This window comes from Malaclemys terrapin, chromosome 7 (genome assembly GCF_027887155.1).
Source record: "Malaclemys terrapin pileata isolate rMalTer1 chromosome 7, rMalTer1.hap1, whole genome shotgun sequence".
Lineage (NCBI taxonomy): Eukaryota > Metazoa > Chordata > Testudines > Emydidae > Malaclemys > Malaclemys terrapin.
Window position 1 is genome coordinate 29,294,061 of NC_071511.1, and position 22,966 is coordinate 29,317,026.

At 58.0% G+C, this 22,966-nt stretch overlaps 1 protein-coding gene across 1 annotated transcript; it reads right to left on the reverse strand.

Moving 5' to 3' along the window:
• Positions 1-226: 226 nt before the first annotated feature.
• On the reverse strand, positions 227-21,374 carry CNIH2 (cornichon family AMPA receptor auxiliary protein 2). Its single transcript, XM_054034928.1, has 6 exons — positions 20,719-21,374; positions 12,497-12,565; positions 4,031-4,078; positions 2,649-2,761; positions 1,764-1,907; positions 227-1,526 (listed from the first exon to the last, which is right to left on the reverse strand). Exons 1-6 carry the CDS (start codon positions 20,797-20,799, stop codon positions 1,499-1,501), a joined length of 483 nt encoding a protein of 160 aa, XP_053890903.1. The 5' UTR covers positions 20,800-21,374; the 3' UTR covers positions 227-1,498.
• Between the last annotated feature and the right edge of the window lie 1,592 nt (positions 21,375-22,966).

Genomic DNA, 22,966 nt, shown 5'->3' on the forward strand with positions numbered 1-22,966 from the left:
GTGCCGCCTGCCTGCCTTTGGAGGCTCAGCCCCTTGCCTGTGGCTGTGGAGGGGGGCAATGAAGCGCTGTGGCAGGGGACTGGATTGGAGCTGGTGCCCCCAAGAGTGGAAAGCGCCTCCCCCCCACTCCTCTCCGCCCTGTGGCCAGATTGGAGCCGGCGCTCCCTGATGGCCCATGGCCCACTTACAGACACCAGGAGGTCAATGGGGCACTTTTTTTTTTTTTTTGCAAGTTTTTATTTAGCCACAAAGTTGAGGATTGTTTATCCAATGTTTCTTTTATACACAAATGCCCCGTGGGAGGGGAAGGGGAGGGGACCAAGGGGAAGCGATTTCCCCCCCACACCTGTAGACAGCTCTGGCACCAGGGTCCGTTTCTGTGTGGGCCTGACCCCAGGTGGAGGTGGGGGTGGGGGTGTGGAATCCCCTCGCTCTAAGACCAGGGGTTTCCTCCCCAGCACCACCGGCACTGAGCCCAGAACAGCTCTCCATGTGGGATAACGGGGTGCTCTGCTCAGGGACTCCCCATGCAAGATAACAGGTCACCCCAACATAGGGACCCCATCCCAATTTTCTGGGCTCAAAGCCCAAATTTGAGTGCACCCCCAAATCGTCCCCAAACTTGGTAATGAGGAGGCAGGTTAGAGGGGCCCTGACATTTGCAAGGGGGGTGTGTGACCTGGTGGGGGTGTCATTGTTCAGCCTTGATCCCCTTCTCCCTGGGGTCTAGTTAAGGCACCCCCTGGCCCCCCCCTGGCCCCCCCAACCCCCACTCCAGACAATAACTCCTGGTAACAAATTCAACACTACAAACACACAGAAATACCCTGCCATGCCCTGGCATGTGTGGGGTTTGGGCCTGCCCTGGGGTGGGTGGGGGGGCCAGGGGCTGTGCTCCCTAGGTTGTGGGTTACACCCCCTGGATTAGACATAAACATGTCCAACAGAATAACCCTCCTGGTCTTGTGTTGGGGACATCAGCCCTGAGCCCCTACCCCCACATTATAATGACACTGCAGGGGAGGGGTGCCCAGTACCCAGCTCCCCTGCACCCTAAAATGGGTTTAACAGTGGGGCAGGGTGCCCCATCCCTCTCCCTGCCCCCCAACAGACAGGCTCACAATGGGGTGTAGCAATGGGGAGTGTCCCAGCTGCGGTGGGGGGGGTCACTCCTGCCCTGGCCCCCATCTCACAGGTGGGGAGGGTACATCTGGGAGGAGATGCTCCCCTCCTCATGGGCGCTGCAGAAATGAGGGGCAGCAGGGTTTAGTGAGTCACTCAAAACGCGGGGCGGCCCTAATACCGGGAGGCCCAAAGTCTGATCCTGCGAGTCGTCCAGCGATGGGGCAGAGCCTCAAATCCGTGGGGGTGTTGGAGTTTCAGGGCCCCCCTGTGTTCCCAGCATCTCTTGAGCTCTCCTAGAAACAGCTGGTTGGGGGTGAACCCAGGAGTCCGGGAGCAGCCACTGAGATAATTGTGGGGCCCCCACTCAGTCCTCTTAGAAACTCACCAAAGTATAAACCATACTGGGGAGAGAAAGAGAAAGAGACACCCTGAAATGCTGCAGCATAACAGAGCTGCAGGTCAGGAGCGAGGGGAACAGAGTCTCAGCGCCAGGCACACAGACCTGCACCCCACCCCAGAGACAGCTGTACCTCAGTATGGGGTGAGGGATCCCTGTATAACCTCCCTGTGCCCCACTCCAGAGGAGGCTGCATCTCAGTCCCTGGAAAGGATTCCCAGAAACCGTGTTGGGGCGCTACCTGTACAAGTAGTAGAAGAAGGACAGCAGATAGAAGGCTAGTTTGCACCACGACTCCTTCTGGCAGTAGTTGAGGATGTCGGCGTTCATGATGGAGACAGCATCGTACATCACCTCGGACCCGTCTGCCGGGCGGTGGAAGTACCTGGGGGGCAACGAGGCCAGGGCTCAGACAGTGTCTTTGTCTTCCCAAACTCCTCGTGCAAGGGGCTCCTGTAGTACTTAGGAAAGACCCCCCCTCCTAGCCCATCCTCGCCCACGGTTCTGCCAGTCCCCCCTGCTAGGCCAGCCACCCCCACAGCTCTGCCAGTCCCCCTGCTAGCCCATCCTCGCCCACGGCTCTGCCGGTCCCCCTGCTAGCCCAGTCACGCCCACGGCTCTGCCGGTCCCCTCACCTAGCCCAGCCACACCCACAGCTCTACCGGTCCCCCTGCTAGCCCAGTCATGCCCACGGCTCTGCTGGTCCCCCTGCTAGCCCAGCCACGCCCACGGCTCTGCCGGTCCCCCCACTAGCCCAGCCACACCCACAGCTCTGCCGGTCCCCCTGCTAGCCCAGTCACGCCCACGGCTCTGCCGGTCCCCGCTGCTAGCCCAGCCATGCCCATGGCTCTGCCACTCTCCCCGCCTAGCCCAGCCACGCCCACGGCTCTACTGGTCCCCCCGCTAGGCCAGCCACGCCCACGGCTCTACTGGTCCCCCCGCTAGACCAGCCACGCCCACGGCTCTGCCGGTCCCCCTGCTAGCCCAGCCATGCCCACGGCTCTGCTGGTCCCCCTGCTAGCCCAGTCCTGGGTACCCCTGCCCCATGTCCTTCAATCCCAACCCACTGCCCCCAGAGGCTGTCCTCTCGAGGAGGGCTGGCTCCCAGGGCACAGACCTCACTCACCTCCAGAGGTGGTAAAAGAGCAGAGGAATGTTGAGGCCCAGGGTGACCCACTCGGCTGCACACAGGAACATGAGGCAGAAGAGCCCATGGATAGAGTATTCAGGGACCACGAGCTGGAAGGGAGAGCAGGCCCTGGTCAGTGGGGAAATAGAACCCAGGAGTCCTGGCTCTAGGGTTGTCAGCCCTCCAGGATTGTCCTGGAGTCTCCAGGAATTTAAGATTAATCTGTAATTAAAGATTATGTCATGTGAGGAAACCTCCAGGAATACGTCCAACCAAAATTGGCAACACTACCTGGCTCCCAGTACCAATGGCGGGTGGATGCCGCCTCAGCACACTTTGCTCCCCACAGGCACCCCATTAGTATTCCGCGGCTTTGATGGGGCCATGTCCTGTCCTGCCAGCAGCCAGGTATAAATAATCAATGGGGGGTTGGGGGGCGTATTCTCAAATGGGAACGCAGAGCAACACACAACAGGGAAACTGACAAAAGCAACACAGCACCTCCCCAGGGGCACCAGCTCCCATCTGGCCCCAGGGCAGGGGAACTGGCTGGCTCAGGGTAGCAGGGATTAGGATATGGGGCCTTTCCTGGGGGCAGCTCTGATTTGGCCCTAAGGCAGGTGGGGACTGGCTGGCTGGGTGAGGGTTCAGGGGGCTGTGGGGAGAAGATGCTAGGAGCCTAGAAGGAGGAGGTGTGAGGGGGGCTCAGAAGGCTGTGGGGAGAGGTGGGGGGCAGCTGTGGGGAGGAGGTGCAGGAAGCCTAGGAGGAGAAGGGGTGGGAGGGGGCTTGGGGGATCAGGAGGCCATGGGGAGAGGTGCTGGGGGCTTCAGGGAGGCGGTGCTTCAGGGAGGAGGCTTCAGGGAGCCTAGGAGGGGAAGGGGTGTGAGCAGACGAGGCTGTGAGGAGAGATGTGGTAGGCTGTGGGGAGGAGATGCAGGGAGCTGAGGGGGTTGGGAATTCAGAAGGCTCTTGGAGAAGTGGGGGGGCTGTGGGGCTGAAGTCCAGGGAGCCTAGGAGGGGCAGGAGATGGGAGAGGGTTTGGGGGTTCAGGAGGCTGTGGGAAGAGGTGTGGGGGGCTGTGGGGAGGAAGTTCAGGAAGCCCAGGAAGGGGAGGAGTGCTGGAGTTGGGGGGTTCAGGATGCAGTGGGGAGAGGTGAGGAGGCTATAGGGAGGAGGTGCAGATGTTCATCGAGGTGCAGGAGTTGAGGGGGATGGCGGGTTCAGGTGCTGTCAGTTGCTCCCAGGTTGGGGGTTCAAGAACTGGTCATTCACTGTTTTGGAGACTGGAAGAACTAAGACATAAGGGGCAGGGATGGGGCCACATGGATGCGGGGGACACACAGACAGGTGAGGCAGGGACAGGGACACACGGACGCACCTTTCTCAGGAGGCAGCAAATCCGCTCAATGTTTTTCAATCGCTCTCGCTGCAGGGGGGAAAGAAACAGGGAATTAGATTGAGAGCTGGCACAGGGGAGGGCTGAGAGAAGGGGGGGAGGCAGGAACAGAGAGGGGTGTTCAAGCCTGGTGGGCGGGGCTGGGAGTCAGGACTCCTGAGTTCTATACCTGGCTCTGGGACGGGAGTTGGGTTGGAATGTTAAAAATCAATGGTTATAACCTATTTAGGAAGGATCAAATGGGCAAAAAGGCAAGGGGTGTGTCAAATATGGCATTATGTGTGTCTGAGTCACCCACAGCTCAGAAGCAAATGATCTACAATGCTGATGGATCAATGTCCTAACAGATAAAACAATAGATTGGTTACTAGATGGTGTCTTCTACATGCCACCAAATCCACTAGGGAACAGGATGCCTGGCTCCTTCCACAGCTGTTTTTAATGGGTAGAGGGGGAATAAACAGTGGGATCATGGGGGCTTCAATCTGAGTGACATATGCTGGAGGCATCCTGCTGTCAGTGCTAAAACATCTTTGGAATTTCTATATATTATAGATCGCAATTATAAATGACAATTTCCTAGCTCAGAGTGTTGCACCCAACATGAGGGAATTCTATATTGGACCTCATCTGGACAGATAAAGAGGAATTGAGCACAGAACTAAAAATTTGTTGTTGCTTAGGTGCAAGTGATCATGACTTGATCACATTTGTTATGTATAAACAGAATAAACTCCAAACTAGCAATATATTAACTTATGTTTAAAAGGTCTAGTTTCACAAGGCTGAAAGCTAAAAGGAACCAAGTCAGCTGGGAGGCAGAATTTAATGAGAAAAATGTGAATGATAATTAGGAATTGTTTAAGAACATTTTAATAGAAGCCTAAAAAGCCACAATCAAGAAAGAACCCACCTCTCTTGGAGATGAAGTGAGGGCAGTTCATTACAATAAATGAACAAGATAGATAGATAGATAGATAGATAGATAGATAGATAGATATGGGAAAGAAGGGAAGTCAATAGCCACGAATATAAATCAGAAGCTAGGAATTGTAGAAAATTAATAAGAGAAGCAAAAGGACACCAGGAGTGATGTTTGGCCAGCAGAGTTAAGTACAATGAGAAGGACTTTTTTTCAAGAATATTAAGAACAAAACAACATTGGTCCATTACTAAATGGAAATTTCAAAATTGTCAATAATAATGTAGAAATGCAGAAGTATTCAATAACTATTTGTGTTCTGTATTTGAGAAAAAGCCAGATAATGTGTTCATATTATATGATGATGGTGGTGATGAAACACTTTCTATTCCAATAGTAATTCCGGAGGATGTTAAACAGCATCTACTAAAGTTAAGACATTTCTTAATCAGCTAGGCCCTGTAACTTGCATCCAAATGTATTAAAAGAGCTGACCGAGGTGCTCTCTGGACCATTAGAGTTGATTTTTCAATACATTTTGGAGCACTGGGGACGTTCTAGAACAGAGGTTCTCAACCAGGGGACCAAGGCCCCCTGGGGGGGGGGGGCGCGAGCAGGTTTCCGGGGATCCTCCAAGCAGGGCCAGCATTAGACTCGCTGGGGCCAAGGGTAGAAAGCCAAAGCCCCACTGCATGGGGCTGAAGCCTGGGTCTCTGAGCCCTGCCACCTGGGGCTGAAGCCAAAGCCTGAGCACCTGAGCTGTGCAGGGCTCGCTGTGGCATGGGCTCCAGGCAATTGCCCAGCTTTCTACCCCTAACACAGGCCCTGGCTCTTATATGCAGAAAACCAGTTGTTATGGCCCAGGTGGGCTGTGGATTTTTTATATCATGTTGGCGGGGTGTGTGGGGGGGGGGGGGGCTCAGAAAGAAAAAGGTTGAGAAGCCCTGTTCTAGAGGACTGGGAGAATACTAATGTTGTGCCGATATTTAAACAGGGTCAAAGGATGGACCTGTGTAATTACAGGCTTGTCAGCCTGACATCAATCCCAGGCAAGACATGGGGCAGCAGATATGATGGGACCCAATTCCTAAAGAAGTATAGGAATGTGATATAATTAATGCCAATCAATGTGGGTTTATGGAAAATAGCTCCTGTCCAACTAATTTGGTATATTTGTCAATGAAATTCCAAGTTAGGTTGACAGAGGTAATAAAGCTGATGCAATATATTGAGACTTCTGTAAGGCATTTGACGTGATGCTGCATGACATTGTGATATGAAACCTTGAACAACACAAACCCAGCATGACACACATTAAATGGGGTAAAGCTGGTTAAGTGCTAGGTCGCAAAACGTAACTGTCCACAGGGAATCATCATTGAATGGGAGTGTTTCTATTGGGGTCCCAAAGGAGCTGCTCTTGGCCCTACGCTAGTTAACATTTTTATCAGTGACCTGGAAGAAAACATCAAATCATCACAGAAAGTTTGCAGATGACACAAAGATTGGGAGAGTGATAAATAATGAAGTTAGATCACGGATACAGAGCGATCTGGCTCCCTGAGTAAGCTGGGCTCAAGCAAACAATGTATGTTGTAATATGGGCAAATGTAAACATACACCCCTAGGAACAAAGAACGCAGGCCATACTTTCAGGACAGGGAACTCTGACAAGGGCTTGGGGCTCATGGCGGATGATCAGCTGAACACAAGCTCCCAAGTGCGACGCTGTGACTAAAAGGGCGAATGCGATCCTGGGGTGTGTAAACAGGGGAATCTCGACTAGGAGAAGGGAGGTTCTGTTACCTCAGTATGTGGCGCTGATGCAGCCGCTGCTGGAATCCCGCCTCCAATCCTGGTGCCCACAGTGCAAGAGGGACACTGATAAATTGGAGGGCTCAGAGAAGAGCCACGAGAATGACTAAAGACTTAGAGAACATGCCTCAGAGTGAGAGATTCCAGGAGCTCGATCTGTTTAGTTTAACAAAGAGAAGGCTAAGGGGTGACTTGATCACAGGCTAGAAGCACCTACGTGGGGAACAGAAATTAGATAATGGAGCTGCAATAGAGCAGCCGAAGGTCTAACAAGAGCCAAGGGCTGGAAGTTGAAGCTGGCCCAATTCAGACTAGGGACAGGACACCTACATCTTTAACAGTGCAGGTAATTAACTGTTGGAACAATTTATCCACAGCTGTGGCGGATTTGCCATCACTGGCGATGTTTAAATCAAAACGGGATGTTTTTCTGACAGATCTGCAGGGCCACCCAGAGGGGGGGGCAAGTGGGGCAATTTGCCCCAGGCCCCGCAGGGGCCCCACGAGCCCTGGCCGAGAATCCCTTTCCTCACCCGGTGACGGTCCAGGTCTTCGGCGGCATTTCGGCGGTGGGGGGCCCTTCAGTGCTGCCAAAGACGTGGAGCAACTGAAGGGCCCCCCGCCGCTGAAAAGCCGCCTCTGCAGACTCGGAGCGCCGCCCAGTGAGTACAAGCTCCCCCGCTTCGCCCCAGGCCCCCTGAATCCTCTGGGCGGCCCTCAGATCTGCTCTAGTCTAGTGCAACCAGGGATTAATTCATAGAAGTCCTATACCCTGTGTTATATAATCATAGCAATGTAGGGCTGGAATGGACCTAACACGGTCATCTAGGCCACCCACCTGCGGGAGGCAGGACCAAGTAAACCTGGCTTACCCCTGCCAGGTGTTTGTCTAACCTGTTCTTAAAAACTTCCACTGATGGGAATTCAGCTGCCTCCCCAAGTAACCTGCTCCAGTGCTTTAAATAGACTAGAGGACAGAGATGATCACAATTGTCCCTTCTGGCTTTATAATCTAGGAACCTTGTGGTTAGAGCAGGATGTGGGGGTGGAGGGGAGCCAGGACTCCTGGGTTCTATGCTCAGCTGTGGGAGGTGAATGAGGTCTAGTGGGGGAGGGTGTACATGGATACCTGCTCTGGGAATTAGTTTTGTGTGTTGGGGTATTGCTGGAGCTGGGGTCAGGGGTGGGGTGCAAGTAGCCATAAAGACACCTCATTGCCCTTATATAGGGCTGGGGTTTGCAGAAACTCCAAAATGAAGGTGGAGCCCAAATCCCAGGGCCTCTGGGGCCCCACGTCCTTCCTCCCAAGCCGTAAAGAGGGTTTAGGCTCCATCATTCACATCATTGTCTGACACATTGTGTGTCCTTAGTTAAGGCTTGTACAATACACAAGTCAAGGATATTGTAATATCCTACATAAACAGTGAGACTAAGCCCTACACATAGACAAGACCCCACATAAACACCAGACATTAAGCCTTGCACAACTACAAACACAAATAGTATACCCTACATAGACAGAGCTCAAGAGAAGTGGCTCCACTTGTGCTCCCATGAGGGGAAAGGGACCATTTACATTTCCAGTTCTTCAGCATGAACCCCAAGGCGAGTGGGACCCCAAAACCATGAGACTGACTTTGAAATCATGTGCCACTGGGCTTGTATTTATTGGCTTGGCACCTGCAGGGTGCCTCCAGGAAACAGATCCCAGCTTCTCCTCACAAGGGAGAGAAACTTGCTGGGGGGTTTACATATGAAAGCCACAATTCTCAGAAGATCCCAGGACTCTGGGAGCTGGGGATTTAAAGGCATGTCTACACTGCAATAAAACAGACATAGCTAGGCCATGCGAGCTGACTCCGGCTGGCAATGCTCAGGCTGAGGGGCTATACAACTGCAGTGTCAATGTATGGGCTGGGGCTGGAGCTGGGCTCTGGAACCCCGTAAGGAGGGAGGGAGCCCCATGAACCCGAATCAACTGACATGGACCAGCCCGGGTGTTTGGTTGTAGCATAGACATACCCTAAGACACCAAATGTCACAGTCAAACCCTGAGACCAGGCAACAGGGACTTCAAATGGCAGCTTTTTCCAGCAGAGACTCAGCCTGAGAGGATTCCAGCTCTGGAGTCCTGGACACTCTGCTGGTGTCCCTGTGCTAGCCCGTAGCCCCTGCTATCCAGCCCTGGGCTCCCCGCACAGCTCTGTCAGAGCCCCTTAAACCGGCAGCCCCTGCTATCCAGCCCTGGGCTCCCCGCACAGCTCTGTCAGAGCCCCTTAAACCCGCAGCCCCTGCTATCCAGCCCTGGGCTCCCCGCACAGCTCTGTCAGAGCCCCTTAAACCCGCAGCCCCTGCTATCCAGCCCTGGGCTCCCCGCACAGCTCTGTCAGAGCCCCTTAAACCCGCAGCCCCTGCTATCCAGCCCTGGGCTCCCCGCACAGCTCTGTCAGAGCCCCTTAAACCCGCAGCCCCTGCTATCCAGCCCTGGGCTCCCCGCACAGCTCTGTCAGAGCCCCTTAAACCCGCAGCCCCTGCTATCCAGCCCTGGGCTCCCCGCACAGCTCTGTCAGAGCCCCTTAAACCCGCAGCCCCTGCTATCCAGCCCTGGGCACCCCACACTGCCACCAACCCTGCAGAGAACAGGAAGCAACTCGAGCTTCATCTGGGGGGACTGAAACCTCAGTGTCTCTGCCCTTTAGCCACCCAGTCAACCCCAAACCCTGGCTGGATCAGTAACATGAAAGGCAAACTTACAAACAGGACTCACACAGCAAATTCCCCCCCACCTGCTCACCCCCTCTTGAGCACAGCCAGACCCCCAAATTCACTCCACTGTGACACCTCCACCCCCCACCTGAGCAAGGTCATCCCCCGGAACCCACCCCCATCAATTTCCCAGCTCCTTCTCTCCCCTCCTCCTTCACCCCCATCTCATCCCCACCAGCCCCCAATGGCCCCCAGATCTCAGTTCCCCTGTGGTAAATCCAGTCACCCAGCAACAGCAACGGGATAAGGGCTGGATTCTGAGCTCAGCTTCCCCCGGTCAATCAGAGCAGTGCTGACTATGTAATGAAAGAGGTGCCGGGGCTCACACAATTTTTTCACATTCATACCAGATGCAGCAAGCCCAGAGGTGCTGGGGGCTCCGCTCTGGCACACATTCAGCACTGATCCAGAGTCACCAAGTGCAATGGGGCTAGGGACAGATTCTGAGCTGAGAGCCTGAGTAAATCCAAAGTCACCATCTGACTGCAATGGAGTGTGGGCCAGAGTCTGATGATGGTTACCTGGGATAAATCCAGAGTCACCCCTGACTGCACTGACATCAGGGCCGGATTCTGGTGTCAGCTCCCACAAGGTAAATCCAAAGTCCCTCACTGACTGCACTTGGGGTCAGAGCCAGATTCTGGTGTCAGCTCTCACAGAGTGTATCCAAAGTCACCCCTGACTGCACTGGGGTCAGGACTAAATGTTGGTGTCATCTCCCACAAGTTGTATCCAGAGTCACCCCGGACTGCACTGGTGTCGGGGCCAGATTCTGGTGTGAGCTCCCACAGGGTATATCCGGAGTCACCTCTGACTGCACTGGGGTCGGGGCTGGATTCTGGTATCAGATATGAAATGAGGTTACTCCAGTACTGAAATATCAATGAATAGAATTTGGGTGAGAGTGGGAAGGGGAGGCTGGGAACCAGGACATCTGGGTTTTATCCCCAGATCTGGAGTGAGAGTGGGTCTAGGATTAGAGCAGTGGGACTGGGAGCTAGGACTCCTGGGTTCTATTTCCCTTTCTCATCCCTACTCATTGCATGACCCTGATCCAGTCCCGCCCCCATCTGTGCCTCAGTCTCCCATCAGTCAGGCAGATGCTGTGTGCGAGGTGGTTGACTCCAGGGCTCCGGGCTGTGCAGACAGGGAGCACTTTGCCCTGTGAGGAGTTATTCCTCCGCCTGACCCAACTATCCCCTCCACTGTGCCTGGGCTGGGCAGAGTCAATCCCAGCAACCTCAGCCTCCCGCCCCCCCAAGCCAGGGGCTGCATGGGGCCATCGCTCCCACTCCATTTCCCTAAATATAAACAGTGCAGTGTGACCTGAATTCCTCTCCCAGCAACTCTGTTACTGCAACTGCCACACAGGCAGCACACAGGGCTCGCCACCCACCAGGACACCTGGGTTCTAGCCCCCGCTCTGGGAGGGGAGGGGGTCTAGTGCAGTGGTTCTCAGCCTTTTTGGGCTCAGGACCCATTTGTAAATGTTTATGGCCTGTCGTGACTCACTAAATAGTCTGGGGGTGGAGGCCTTGGGGTGGTTTCGGTCGGATCCTGAGGGCACTGCCCGGCACTCACCCCACAGCAGCAGCTCCTATGCTGGCTGGGCTCGGCTCTCCGTTCCAGGCATTGCAACCTCTGGGGGTTGCAGCGCTGCTCAGGTTTGGCCCCGCCCCCCTGACTGGACCAAATGTGGGTGGGTGGCGTTGTGACCTGGCTCATGGGGTTACAGGCCGTCACTCAGATTTGGCCTATCTGGACAGCTGGGCCAAACCTGAGTGGTGCTGGGACCCCAGAGATTGCAGTGCATGGAGCAGGGAGAGCCCAGCCAGCCCCCTGGGACAGGAGCTGCCATGCGACCCTTTGGAACATTCTGCGACCCAATTTTGGGTCTCGGCCCCCGGGGTTGAGAAACGCTGGTGTAGGGGGTTTGAGCAGGAGGGAGAGGGAGAGGGAAAGTCAGGACTCCTGGGTTTAATCCCTGGCTCTGGGGCAGGAGTGGGGTTTTTTCCTCAGGTCTGCCCCTGACTCACTGACCCATGGCAAGCCCCTTCCCCTCTCAAGGCCCCAGGGTGCTATTCACCCCTCCCCCCACAAACTCCCTGGGGGGGGCAGTCGTTAGTGACTGTCAGCAGCACCTTTAATTACAGCTCCTCAACCCCCATGCCTGAGCACAGCCAGCACCCAGAACCCACCCACACCTTGACCCCCATCTGAATGGGGGTTGCTGGGATAGCAGGGGATTGGGGGCTGGGACTGATGAGCTTGGAGGGAACAGGACCCAGGGCTGCTGCAGGTCAGGAGTGAGGGGCATCGGCAGAGCTGAGTGCGAGCCCAGGGCAGGGCTAGCGGGGATGTGGGTTGGGATGGAGGGGCACCAGCAGTGATGCAGCTGGATCAAACTAGGCAAAGAGAGATTAAAAAGCAGCAAGCCGTGGGGTTGGGCCAGGGTGTGATGAGGAGAGAAGCAGGGAGTGGGGCACTGGGGACGGGGTGGGTTGGTGCCGAGCCGTGGAAGCCCTTTGAAATCCCAGCCCCAGAGTGATGTTGACACCCCCGGGGGACCTGCCCCAGGGGCTGATGGGAACTTTGGGACCTTCCAAAAAAAACATTTGAGTGACACAAACTTCAGCGTAGCACAGCCAGTGGGAGAGAACCCAGGAGTCCTGGCTGCCAGCCCCACCCCACTCTAACTCACTGGACTCCCCTCCCCTCCCTGAGCTTGGATAGAACCCAGGAGTCTGGGAGCCCTGCACCCCTCATGTCACCATCACTCATGCATGGCAGAGGACAGTTGAGTGGACACCACATTTAAGAAAAATAGGAATGACATGGGTGACATCGTGAAGGTGGGGTGGGGGGGCGCAGTGGGTCAGGGAGAGGGTCAGAGACAGACGGACACAGAGACAGACACACCTCTCCCACCACATCTATTGACTTACTGCCCGCGCCGGGTTCCCCTGGTCAATGGGACTCTTGAAGTCTGTGTGCAGCTCGTCAAAAGCGATGATCTGTGGGGGGAGAGCAGGGTCAGAGACAGCAGCAGAGAGAGACAGATCCTCCCGGCCCAGCCCTGGGACCCGGCTAAGTCTGGGGTGGGACAGGAGGGCAGTGTATCCAGGGATCTCTCATCCAGTGCTGAGATGCAGCTGCCTCTGGGGTGGGGTACAGGGGTTGTTTATACAGGGATCCATCCCCCCATTCCCATGGGGGCTCAGCCATTCATTGAGAGAAGGGTAGGGAGTTCCCAGGAGGGGCCCCCCCATGGGAAGCAGGCTAGAGGGGGTCACACAAGCCCATGGTGGGGCTGCCTGAGAACATGATCACCCGTGCAGTGTCTGGCCCAACCCACACAATCTTATTTACATATGCAAATCAGACCCCCATCCTGCTGATTTGTACAGGGCGACCCCTACTGCGGGCTGATGAAGCCAGAGAGGTGCATCTGCCAGTCCCACCCACTGGGGCACTCAGCCAGATACCTCCCCACACACACACCTTCTCAACTCCCCATTCTGTCACCCTTCCTCTCTGGCCCCAGAACAGAGAATGGGACATGGGGCCTTCCCCTCTCTGGGGCGCTGGCTCCAATCCAGCCCCAGGGCCAGGGGACTGGCTGGCTCGTGGATACAGGAGGTGGGGAGGAATAAACGGACCCTACTGTTAACAGTCACTGCTTGATAAACTCCACAGAGTTGACAAAGCTGACAGGAATTCACCAGTCTCAGCCACTTTGCACTTCCATATCAATAATAAAAATATCAATGATCAGAGCAGGAGTCTGGCTCCCAGCCCCTCCGCTTTAACTACTAGACCCCACTCCCCTGACAGAGCTGGGATGGAACCTGGAACCCTGGCTCCTAGCTCCCCCCCCCATTCTAACCACTAGACCCCACTCCCCTGACAGAGCTGGGATGGAACCTGGAACCCTGGCTCCTAGCTCCCCCCCCCATTCTAACCACTAGACCCTACTCCCCTGACAGAGCTGGGATGGAACCCAGGCGTCCTGGCTCCCAGCCCCCATGAACTCACCTGCCCACTGAAGAGCTGGATCTATCCTCCCCCAAGCATTACCAGGGAAGTCAGCTCCCAGCAGTATGTGGAGGGACCCAGCTTCCCCTGGGGTCCAGTTCCCTCCCCCGACTCCACATGGCTCTGCCTGGGCTCTTGCCAGCACAGCCGGCTCCGGAACAGCCAGCCCCAGAGCCCCAGCCAAATGGGGTGACTCAGCCTCCGCCTCCCCATCCTCCGGGGGCTGGGAGAGATCCGGTGTGAGACAGTGGGGGGCGGTCCCTGTAGCAAGCCCCCCACCTGGCTCAGAGCCGATGCCCCCCCAGAGGGGAAATGTCCCATTCCTGGCCTCCCCAAATGGAGATTTCTGTCACTAGCCTGAGCTCAGTCCTGCTGCCGTGGTCTCCAGCAGGTGTGTCTGGGGGATTCCCTTCCCCCTTCCAGAGCCCCCGCCCGTGAGTTTGCCCGTTCCCCCACCTGGTCCATCACGCTCAGGCCCAATAACCAGCACCCAGAGCTTCCTGGCTCCCTCACATGCGCCCCAGCCGCAGCCACTCCCTTCACCAGTTTCTGTGCTCTCAGAGCAGAGACCCACCAACGTGATGGGCTGAGACACACAGCTCTGCTCTGCTGGTGTCCTTCAATCCTGACCCACATTCCCCTGCTAGCCTAGCTCTGGGCTCCACTGACCTCCACAGCTCTGCTGGTGCCCCCAAGCCTGACCCACAGTCCCCTGCTAACCCAGCCCTGGGCTCTCCCCCTCAGCTTTGCTGGTGCCCCCAATCCTGACCCACACAGAATCACAGAATATCAGGGTTGGAAGGTACCTCAGGAGGTCATCAGGTACACCCCCCTGCTCAAAGCAGGTCCCCCTGCTAACCCAGCCCTGGCCTCTGCTGACCCCCACAGCTCTGCTGGTGCCCCTAATCCTGACCCACAGCCACCTGCTAACCCAGCCCTGGACTCTCCCCTACCCCCACAACTCTGCTGGTGCCCCCCAATCCCAACCCGCAGCCCCCTGCTAACCCAGCCCTGGGCTCTCCCCCATCCTCCATAGCTCTGCTGGTGCCCCCCAATCCCAACCCACAGCCCCCTGCTAACCCAGCCCTGGGCTCCTCTCCAGTCACAGTCAGATCTGAGCTGCACTTGGTACCTGTCAAAGCAACAATGAAGGCTACAAGCGCCTGTCGGGGTTGCTTAGCAACCCTCACACGCGGCTCCTCTGCCTGGCAGGGGAGGGATTCTGCTTCAGCACCCTCCCCCCATAACCTGAGCCCTAGGAACAGCCTGCCAGGCCAGCTGGGGGAGCAGGAAATGAGGGATGTGGTAACGAGGTGTCTGGCTGGGCCGTTTAGCTGCTGCTCTCTGTGGCTGGGTGCCTGCCCCACACAGAATGAAGCTGAGACCCTACAAATTTGCCACACACACCAGGCCCTAGACAGGGTCCAACACTCCAGCTTGTGCTGGGACAAACATAAATTGGTGACAGGCACAGTGGGGGAGATTAGGAGTCAGTGTGTGCTGGGGGGGAGGGGAGGGAAGCCCAGGGCTGGAATAGCAGGGGATTGGGATTGAGGGGCACCGGCAGAACGGGGGGCTGTGGGTCAGGATTGAGGAGCACTGGCAGAGCTGGGGGGCTTTGGATTGTGACTGAAGGGCACTGCCAGAGCTGGGGGGCTGCGGGTTGGGATTGAGGGGCAGTGGCAGAGCTGGGGGACAGTGAGTCGGGATTGAGGTGCACTGGCAGAGCTGGAGGGCTGTGGGTTGGGATTGAGGGGCATCGGCAGAGCTGGGGGCTGCAGGTCGGGATTGAGGTGCACTGGCACAGCTGTGGGGCTGCAGGTGGGATTGAGGTGTGGCAGAGTGGGGGGGCTGTGGGTCAGGATTGAGGTGCACTGGCTTTGCACAGCTATGAACTCCATCCCCTCCATTTCCCCCACGCCCAGCACCTGCCCAGAACAGGAGAGCGAGAAACCAGTGCAAGACCCGCCCGCCATTGGCCGCCTGGGAGCCGGTCGCCGGGGCAACGGGATGGTTTCCAGCAAGGGGGGGGGAGTGCACTGGAGGAACTTTCCCTGCTGCTCCGAGGGGTCAGGGACCACAATCCCTGATCGCCTGAGTCCCCCAATCACCTGGGTCCCCCCGATCCCAGTCACCTGTGTCTCCCAATTGCCTGGGTCCCCTGATCCCAGTCACCTGGGTTCTGAGCCTGGGGAAGGGCAGGATAAGGGGACAGCCAGAGCAATTCATTCCTATTGAGACAGGAGCCCTGGCTAGGTGAGCTCCCCGCCTTCCCCACAAGTGCTGGAACTAGGGCTGCTGGGGGTGCTGCCACACCCCCTGACTTGAAGTGGTTTCCATCCTATCCAGGGTTACAGTTTGATTCAATGACTCTCAGCACCCCCATTGTATAAATTGTTCCAGTGCCCCTGCCCCTCCTTCCACACAGGGATCCCCCAGCACTCTGTCTCGAGTCCAGGGAACCATTCAGCCCCTGCGCTCCCTGGTGGCAAGAGGGCTGCTTACTGCTATGGGGAGGCTTACACGGGGGGTGGGGGGACCACCTCTGCTAGGAGCTTGGTTGAGGAGACCCAGCAAAGCAATGTGCAGACACATGTGGGCTCTCCCATGCAGCCAAGCCCCCTCAGGGGCCATGCCCTATCTGGGGAGTGGAGGCCCTGGGCTGGGGCTCAGTACCACTGGGTTCTGTTCCTGTCTCCCCTGCAGATTCTCTGAATACCACTGTGCAAGCTGTTTGACCCCCTTGCCTCAGTTTACCCTCCACTGCTGGGGGGGAGGGGAATCTATGATTCCCAAGTGCTCAAGTGAGGGTAGCAAGGGAATGGGGCAGGGCCCCCCTCAGCACACAAAGTATTATGGGATGTGCCACATGTTCAGGGAGGAAAGGTCACTTAGCTGTGGGGTACTGGAGTTCAATGCAAACCCCTGACCCCCAGCACAGAAAGGAAGGGGGTGCACCACAGTGAGCTCCCCCTCAGCACACCTCTGGGGGATACTGGGCTGGATGGGCCATTGTGTGGCCCTGGGGCAGTGCACAGGAGGGTGTTAATGGCCGGGGAGAGCAGGGGGTAGTGGCCAGTGCTTAATTTGTAACAGAGGAGGTGCTGGGCTCAAGCAATTTCTTTACATTCATAACTGATGCAGCAAGCCCAGGGTGCGGGGCTATGAACTGCCACACCTAAAAGTGCCGGGGCTCAGCCCTGGCACAAATTAAGCACTGGCAGTGACACAACTTCACTATCAGGACCCCTGGGGGGTTAGACGCAGGGCCCAGCAAGGCCTGGAGCAACCCGTACCTCCATCCCCACAGCCATCTGGGATAGCTGCTCCCAGGGCTCAACCCCCATCACATCCCTCCCTAAAACCTCCACCGCTGTGCTGCAGGGTGGGCCTCAATAGGGGGCGCTGTACTGCAGGGAGCAGAGCGGGGGGCTCAATAGGGGGCACTCCCTCCTTGCAGTCATTACTGACCCCACTGCAGTGCTGTGCCATGGGGAGCAGGGCAGAGCGAGGGGCTCAGCAGGGGGCGCTGTGCTGCAGGGAGCAGGGCAGGGCGGGGGGCTCAGCAGGGGGCGCTGTGCTGCAGGGAGCAGAGCGAGGGGCTCAGCAGGGGGCGCTGTGCCGCAGAGAGCAGGGTGGGGGGCTCAGCAGGGGGCGCTGTGCTGCAGGGAGCGGGGCGGGGGGCTCAGCAGGGGGCGCTGTGCTGCAGGGAGCAGGGCAGGGCGGGGGGCTCAGCAGGGGGCGCTGTGCTGCAGGGAGCAGGGCAGGGCGGGGGGCTCAGCAGGGGGCGCTGTGCTGCAGGGAGCAGAGCGAGGGGCGCAGCAGGGGGCGCTGTGCTGCAGGGAGCAGAGCGAGGGGTGCAGCAGGGGGCGCTGTGCTGCAGGGAGCAGAGCGAGGGGCACAGCAGGGGGTGCTGTGCTGCAGGGAGCAGGGCAGAGTGGGGGGCTCAGCAGGGGGCGCTGTGCCGCAGAGAGCAGAGCGAGGGGCTCAGCAGGGGGCGCTGTGCTGCAGGGAGCAGGGCAGGGCGGGGGCTCAGCAGGGGGCGCTGTGCTGCAGGGAGCAGGGCAGGGCGGGGGGCTCAGCAGGGGGCGCTGTGCTGCAGGGAGCAGGGCAGGGCGGGGGCTCAGCAGGGGGCGCTGTGCTGCAGGGAGCAGGGCAGGGCGGGGGGCTCAGCAGGGGGCGCTGTGCTGCAGGGAGCAGGGCAGGGCGGGGGGCTCAGCAGGGGGCGCTGTGCTGCAGGGAGCAGGGCAGGGCGGGGGGCTCAGCAGGGGGCGCTGTGCTGCAGGGAGCAGGGCAGGGCGGGGGGCTCAGCAGGGGGCGCTGTGCTGCAGGGAGCAGGGCAGGGTGGGGGGCTCAGCAGGGGGCGCTGTGCTGGAGGGAGCAGAGCGAGGGGCTCAGCAGGGGGCGCTGTGCTGCAGGGAGCAGGGTGGGGGGCTCAGCAGGGGGTGCTGTGCTGCAGGGAGCAGGGTGGGGGGCTCAGCAGGGGGCGCTGTGCTGCAGGGAGCAGGGTGGGGGGCTCAGCAGGGGGCGCTGTGCCGCAGAGAGCAGAGCGAGGGGCTCAGCAGGGGGCGCTGTGCTGCAGGGAGCAGGGTGGGGGGCTCAGCAGGGGGCGCTGTGCTGCAGGGAGCAGGGCAGGGTGGGGGGCTCAGCAGGGGGCGCTGTGCTGCAGGGAGCAGAGCGAGGGGCTCAGCAGGGGGCGCTGTGCTGCAGGGAGCAGGGTGGGGGGCTCAGCAGGGGGCGCTGTGCTGCAGAGAGCAGAGCGAGGGGCTCAGCAGGGGGCGCTGTGCTGCAGGGAGCAGGGTGGGGGGCTCAGCAGGGGGCGCTGTGCTGCAGGGAGCAGGGTGGGGGGCTCAGCAGGGGGAGCTGTGCTGGAGGGAGCGGGCAGGACAAAATCCTTACATCAGGGGCTCTGCTCACATTCTGTTTGGTACATTCCCTTTTGCTTCTGACTAGAGCTGAAATTTTTCCTCTGACTGTTTCTTGATAAAAATACCATTTCTGTCCAAACCCAACTGTCCTGTTTGCACGGTTTTGGAATGAAAAGGTTTGGCAGTTGGTTTTGAAATGACTTTTCAGAACAAAATTCATCGATTTTTAACTAGAATAAGATTAAAAGTTGGAAAAGGTCGAAATGGGAACCAGACGCTTCCATTAACCCCAAATGCCTGGGGGGGGGGCGTTTCTTTTTGTGGGAAATTTCAAAATATTTTGCTTCTGTTCCAGAAAAAATGTTGAATTTGTGGAATTTGCCATGAAACGGGAAATGCAGGTCACACCCAGCCCTACTCCTGTGTCCTCCTAGGGCACTCTTCAGACAGACAGGATTCTGCTTCACTTCATGGCCTAAACTATTGTGTGACCCTGTCCTGTTATCACACCCCCCAGAGGCAGCTGCAGCTCAGTGCCAGGCAAGGGATTGCTGTATAAACAGCCCCTGTGCCCCACCCCAGAGGTGGCTGCATCTCAGCACCAGGGGAGGAAATAGCCTGCAGTTCCCAGGTCCCCCTGGATCGTTGCTGCCAGGACAGACCCCTCTGGCCAGGGGTCAGGAATGGTCCCTGTTTCAAATGCATCCTATACCCCAAACACTGCTGGTGCCCCTCACTCCTGTCCCATAGCCCCCTGCTATCCCAGCCCTGGGCTTCCCCACCTCACAGCCCTGCTGGTGCCCCTCACTCCCAACACCCACAACCACATTTTCATCCTCGACTATTGCAAAGATCATTGCCCCAGACAGCTGTGGTTGGAGGCCTCCCATGGCAGGGGCAGGTGCCAAAGTAGTTGGGTACTCTGGGGGTGGGGGGTGGGCAAGGAGGGGGATGGAACAGCTGTGCTGTGATGCCCATGGGGAGGGGGCAGAGATGATGAGGCAGTGATCTGGGATACAGGAGAGGCAGGCCCAGGCTGTCTCTATGCAGTGGAAAGCCAAGCCAGACCAGTGTCCGTGTGGGGGATCCCAGGCTGGAATAGCAGGGGGCTGCGGGTGGGGACTGAGGGGCACAGAGGCTAGGGTAGGAGGGGGGTTGCAAGGCAGGGCTGAGGGGCACTGGCGGAGCTGGGGGTGCAGGGCTAGCAAGGGGAGCGATGGGGAGACCTCCCTCCCAGAACCAGAGAAGTTAAACCCACCACCCAGTTATTGATACCCAGAGCCCATCTTGTAAACAGATGTAGTTCCCATGGCAACCAGCGCCAGGTTCCCTAGCTACGGCTGAGAGAGAAGGGGGGCTACATCGCGGGGAGCCCGGGATATGCAGCAGCCCTGGAACAAAGGGTGGGGAGCGATCCAGCGGAGGGGAATTTGGGGGAGCCACGGGGGATTTGGCTGGGGGCAGGGGGGATCCTGCACGGGAGGGTGTTGGGAGAGAGGGATCTGACTGCGGAAGGGGCTGTTTGGGGAAGATCCGGCCGGGAGGAGGATGGGAGGCAGTTGGGGAGACCCGGGGGAGCTGGGACACAGTGGGGAGCCACGACAGAGGGGGGGCTAGGGGGTTCTGGGGGGCAGCGCAGACAGAGCCCCCCCCCCACACCGTGGGTTTCCTAGCTACGTCGGCTCCATAACACCACCACCACCATCGCGCGCGCGCACACACCACACACACACACACACACACACGGACTGACGGGAGCCCCGGTCCTGCCCAACGCCTCCCACAGCCCGGGCTGGGGAGCACCCCGCAAACTGGTACCTGACTGCCAGGGCGCAGGGCCAAGGGGGGTGGTGAGAAGGGGAGCCTGGCGATGGGGAGTGATGGGAACTGGGGCTGGTGCGGTGTTGGGGGGTGGGGATGATGGGGGGCAGAGGGGAATTGTCTGTCTCTCTTTCATTGCAGAATTATTCACGATTCTCGCTAAGCAGAGACTCAGGCACTGCCTGTCAGCGGGGACCGAGAGACGCGGGGGTGGGGGGAGCAAATAGCGAGACAAGCCCGAACCCCAGAAACGGGGCAGAACGAATGGGGTGACTGCCCCCCTTGGACCGATCTCCGGGGGGTCTGGCTGGGAGAGGAGGCGGCCTGACAGGGACACGGGCAGCCTCCCAGCACGCCCATCCCACAGCCCGGATCCCCCTATCCCGACCCCCCCCCAGCACCGAACCCCCATCCCGACCCCCCACCCCCCACCCCGCACTCACATGCCAGATGACGAAGAAGATGAGCGAGGCGCACAGCACCAGGGTGAGCATGTAGCAGAAGGCGGCGAAGGTGAACGCCATGGTGCCAGGACGCCTGGGTCCCTCCGAGCCCGTCCGGCGGGGGGTCTCAGCCCGTGCGGCCGCCCATGAGCTCGGGGCGCCGCCGTGGGGAATCGGGGGGACCCGCCCGCCTAGGAGCGCTGGGGAGCCCGGGCCCCCATCGCTCTGGGACCCGCCTCAGTTCCGCTCAGCTCCCCGCTCCGGTTCTCGACCGGCTCCGCCGCGACTGGCAGCCCCGGCCCCGCTCGCAACAAGCCGGGAGGAGGAGCCGGGGCGCAAGCGCAACCGCGTGTGAGTGTGGCAGAGAGAGGGGTGTGAGTGTGAGACAGGGAGGGGTGAGGGGGAGTGGGAGCGGTGAGGGTGAGGGGCTATGAATGTGAGACAGGGAGGACGTGAGCCAGAGACAATGGATGGTGTGCATGCGTGAGACACGGAGGTGTAGTGTGTGTGAGACAGGGAGAGGTGAGTGTGAGTGAGACAGACAGAGGGGGTGTGAGACAGGGAGGGGGTGAGTGTGTGAGACAGAGAGAGGTGGTGTGAGACAGGGAGGGGGTGAGTGTGTGAGAGAGGGATGGTTGTGAGTATGAGTGAGATGGGGTGTGAGACAGGGAGGGGTGTGAGTGTGTGAGACAGAGGATAGGTGTGAGTAGGAAGGGGTAGGAGTGTGAGACAGGAAGGGCATAAGACAGAGACAATGGATGGTGTGAGACACGGAGGTGTAGTCTGTGTGAGACAGGGAGGGGTCTGTGAGTGTGACACAGAGGGTGTGAGGCACAGATGATGACAATGGTGTGTGAAACACAGAGCAAGGTGTATGTGTGAGAGAGACAATGGTGAGTGTTTTGGGGGGGTGAAAGAGACAAGGAGGATGTGAGTGTGCAAGAGACAGAGGGAGGGGGTGTGAGAGTGTGTGAGACAAAGGGTGGGTGAGAGGAGGTAGGGGTGTGTGTGAGACAAAGGAGGTGTGTGAGATGGGTGGGGGGGTGTTTGAGTCTGTGTGAGAGAGAGGCTGGGAGAGAAGTGTGTGTATGAGTGAGTGTGTGAGAGGGTGTGTGAGAGAGACAATGGGGTATGAGGAGAGAGAGAGACAAAGGGTGGGGGAGGCTGGTGAGAGGAATGTGTGTATGAGAGAGTGTGTCCTAAGGGGGGGAGTGAGCGATAGAGACAGGGATGGGGGGTGTGTGTGTGACAGAGAAGGGATGAAAGAGAGATGAGGGAGAGGTGAGTGTGAGAAGGAGGGGTGTCTGTGTGTGTGAATGTGACAGAAAAGGGAGTGTGCATGCAAGAGACAGTGGTGTGGCTGTGTGCACAAGGGGGCTGACTTTAGAAAACCATAACCAGGTGGCAGGACATTTAATTGCCTGGCTCCATATATGTTCACACACAAACATCCATGCGGCCTTCTGCCTCTCTACAGGGGCAGGCGGGTGATGAGGGGGAATCTCTGCTAGAGGGTCTGTGTCAGATGGGGTGTGTGTCTGTGCTGGGTTGTGGGGTGGAGCCTGTGCCACCTGAGGGGGGATTCAGTGCAGGGGGTCTCCCCGGTCAATGCTGTCAGGGTTTGGCCCATCCTCCCCCATCACGCACCAGTAGGATCCTCTCTCCATTATTTAATTAATTGCTTTGGGTTCCCAGGAGGGGCAGAAATGGGGGGAGGGAATCCCTGGGTGCGGGGGGAATTGAGAGGGGATACCAGCTGGATCTTGAGGGACTGGCAATACTGGGGTAGGAAGACAGGGGGAACCGCAGGGAGAGAGAGTGGAGGATACTAGGATTGATGGGGGGGGCTGCTTTGTGGAGGGACCTGAGTATGGTAGGTTGTGTAGCTGTTCAAACCACAACTATACAACAGAAACATCAGCCCCAGCTGCCCACCACCTCACTATGATCTGTACACACACTCTACAGATGCTGTACACATGAACACACACTCTGCAGACACCGTATAGACACACATACATACACACAGTGCTAAACCGGGCACAGCAAACAATATGCTGTTTACGATGGCCAAATAAAAAGTTATACATCTAGGCACCCAGAATGTAGGCCGTGCTGACAGGGTGGGGGCCTCCATCCTGGGGGCAGTGACTCTGAAGAAGACTTGGGGGTCATGGAAGATAATCAGCCGAACATGAGCTCCCAGTGCTGTGCTGTGGCCAAAAGGACTAATGCAATCCTAGGCTGT

Coding starts and splice junctions, on each gene's coding strand:
- CNIH2 (XM_054034928.1), bottom strand. CDS start 20,799: ATGGCGTTCACCTTCGCCGCCTTCTGCTACATGCTCACCCTGGTGCTG. Junction 4,079..12,496: donor AGGGGAACCCGGCGCGGGCA/GTAAGTCAATAG, acceptor TCCCCCCTGCAG/CGAGAGCGATTGAAAAACAT. Junction 1,527..1,763: donor TTCTTCTACTACTTGTACAG/GTAGCGCCCCAA, acceptor TTCTCTCCCCAG/TATGGTTTATACTTTGGTGA.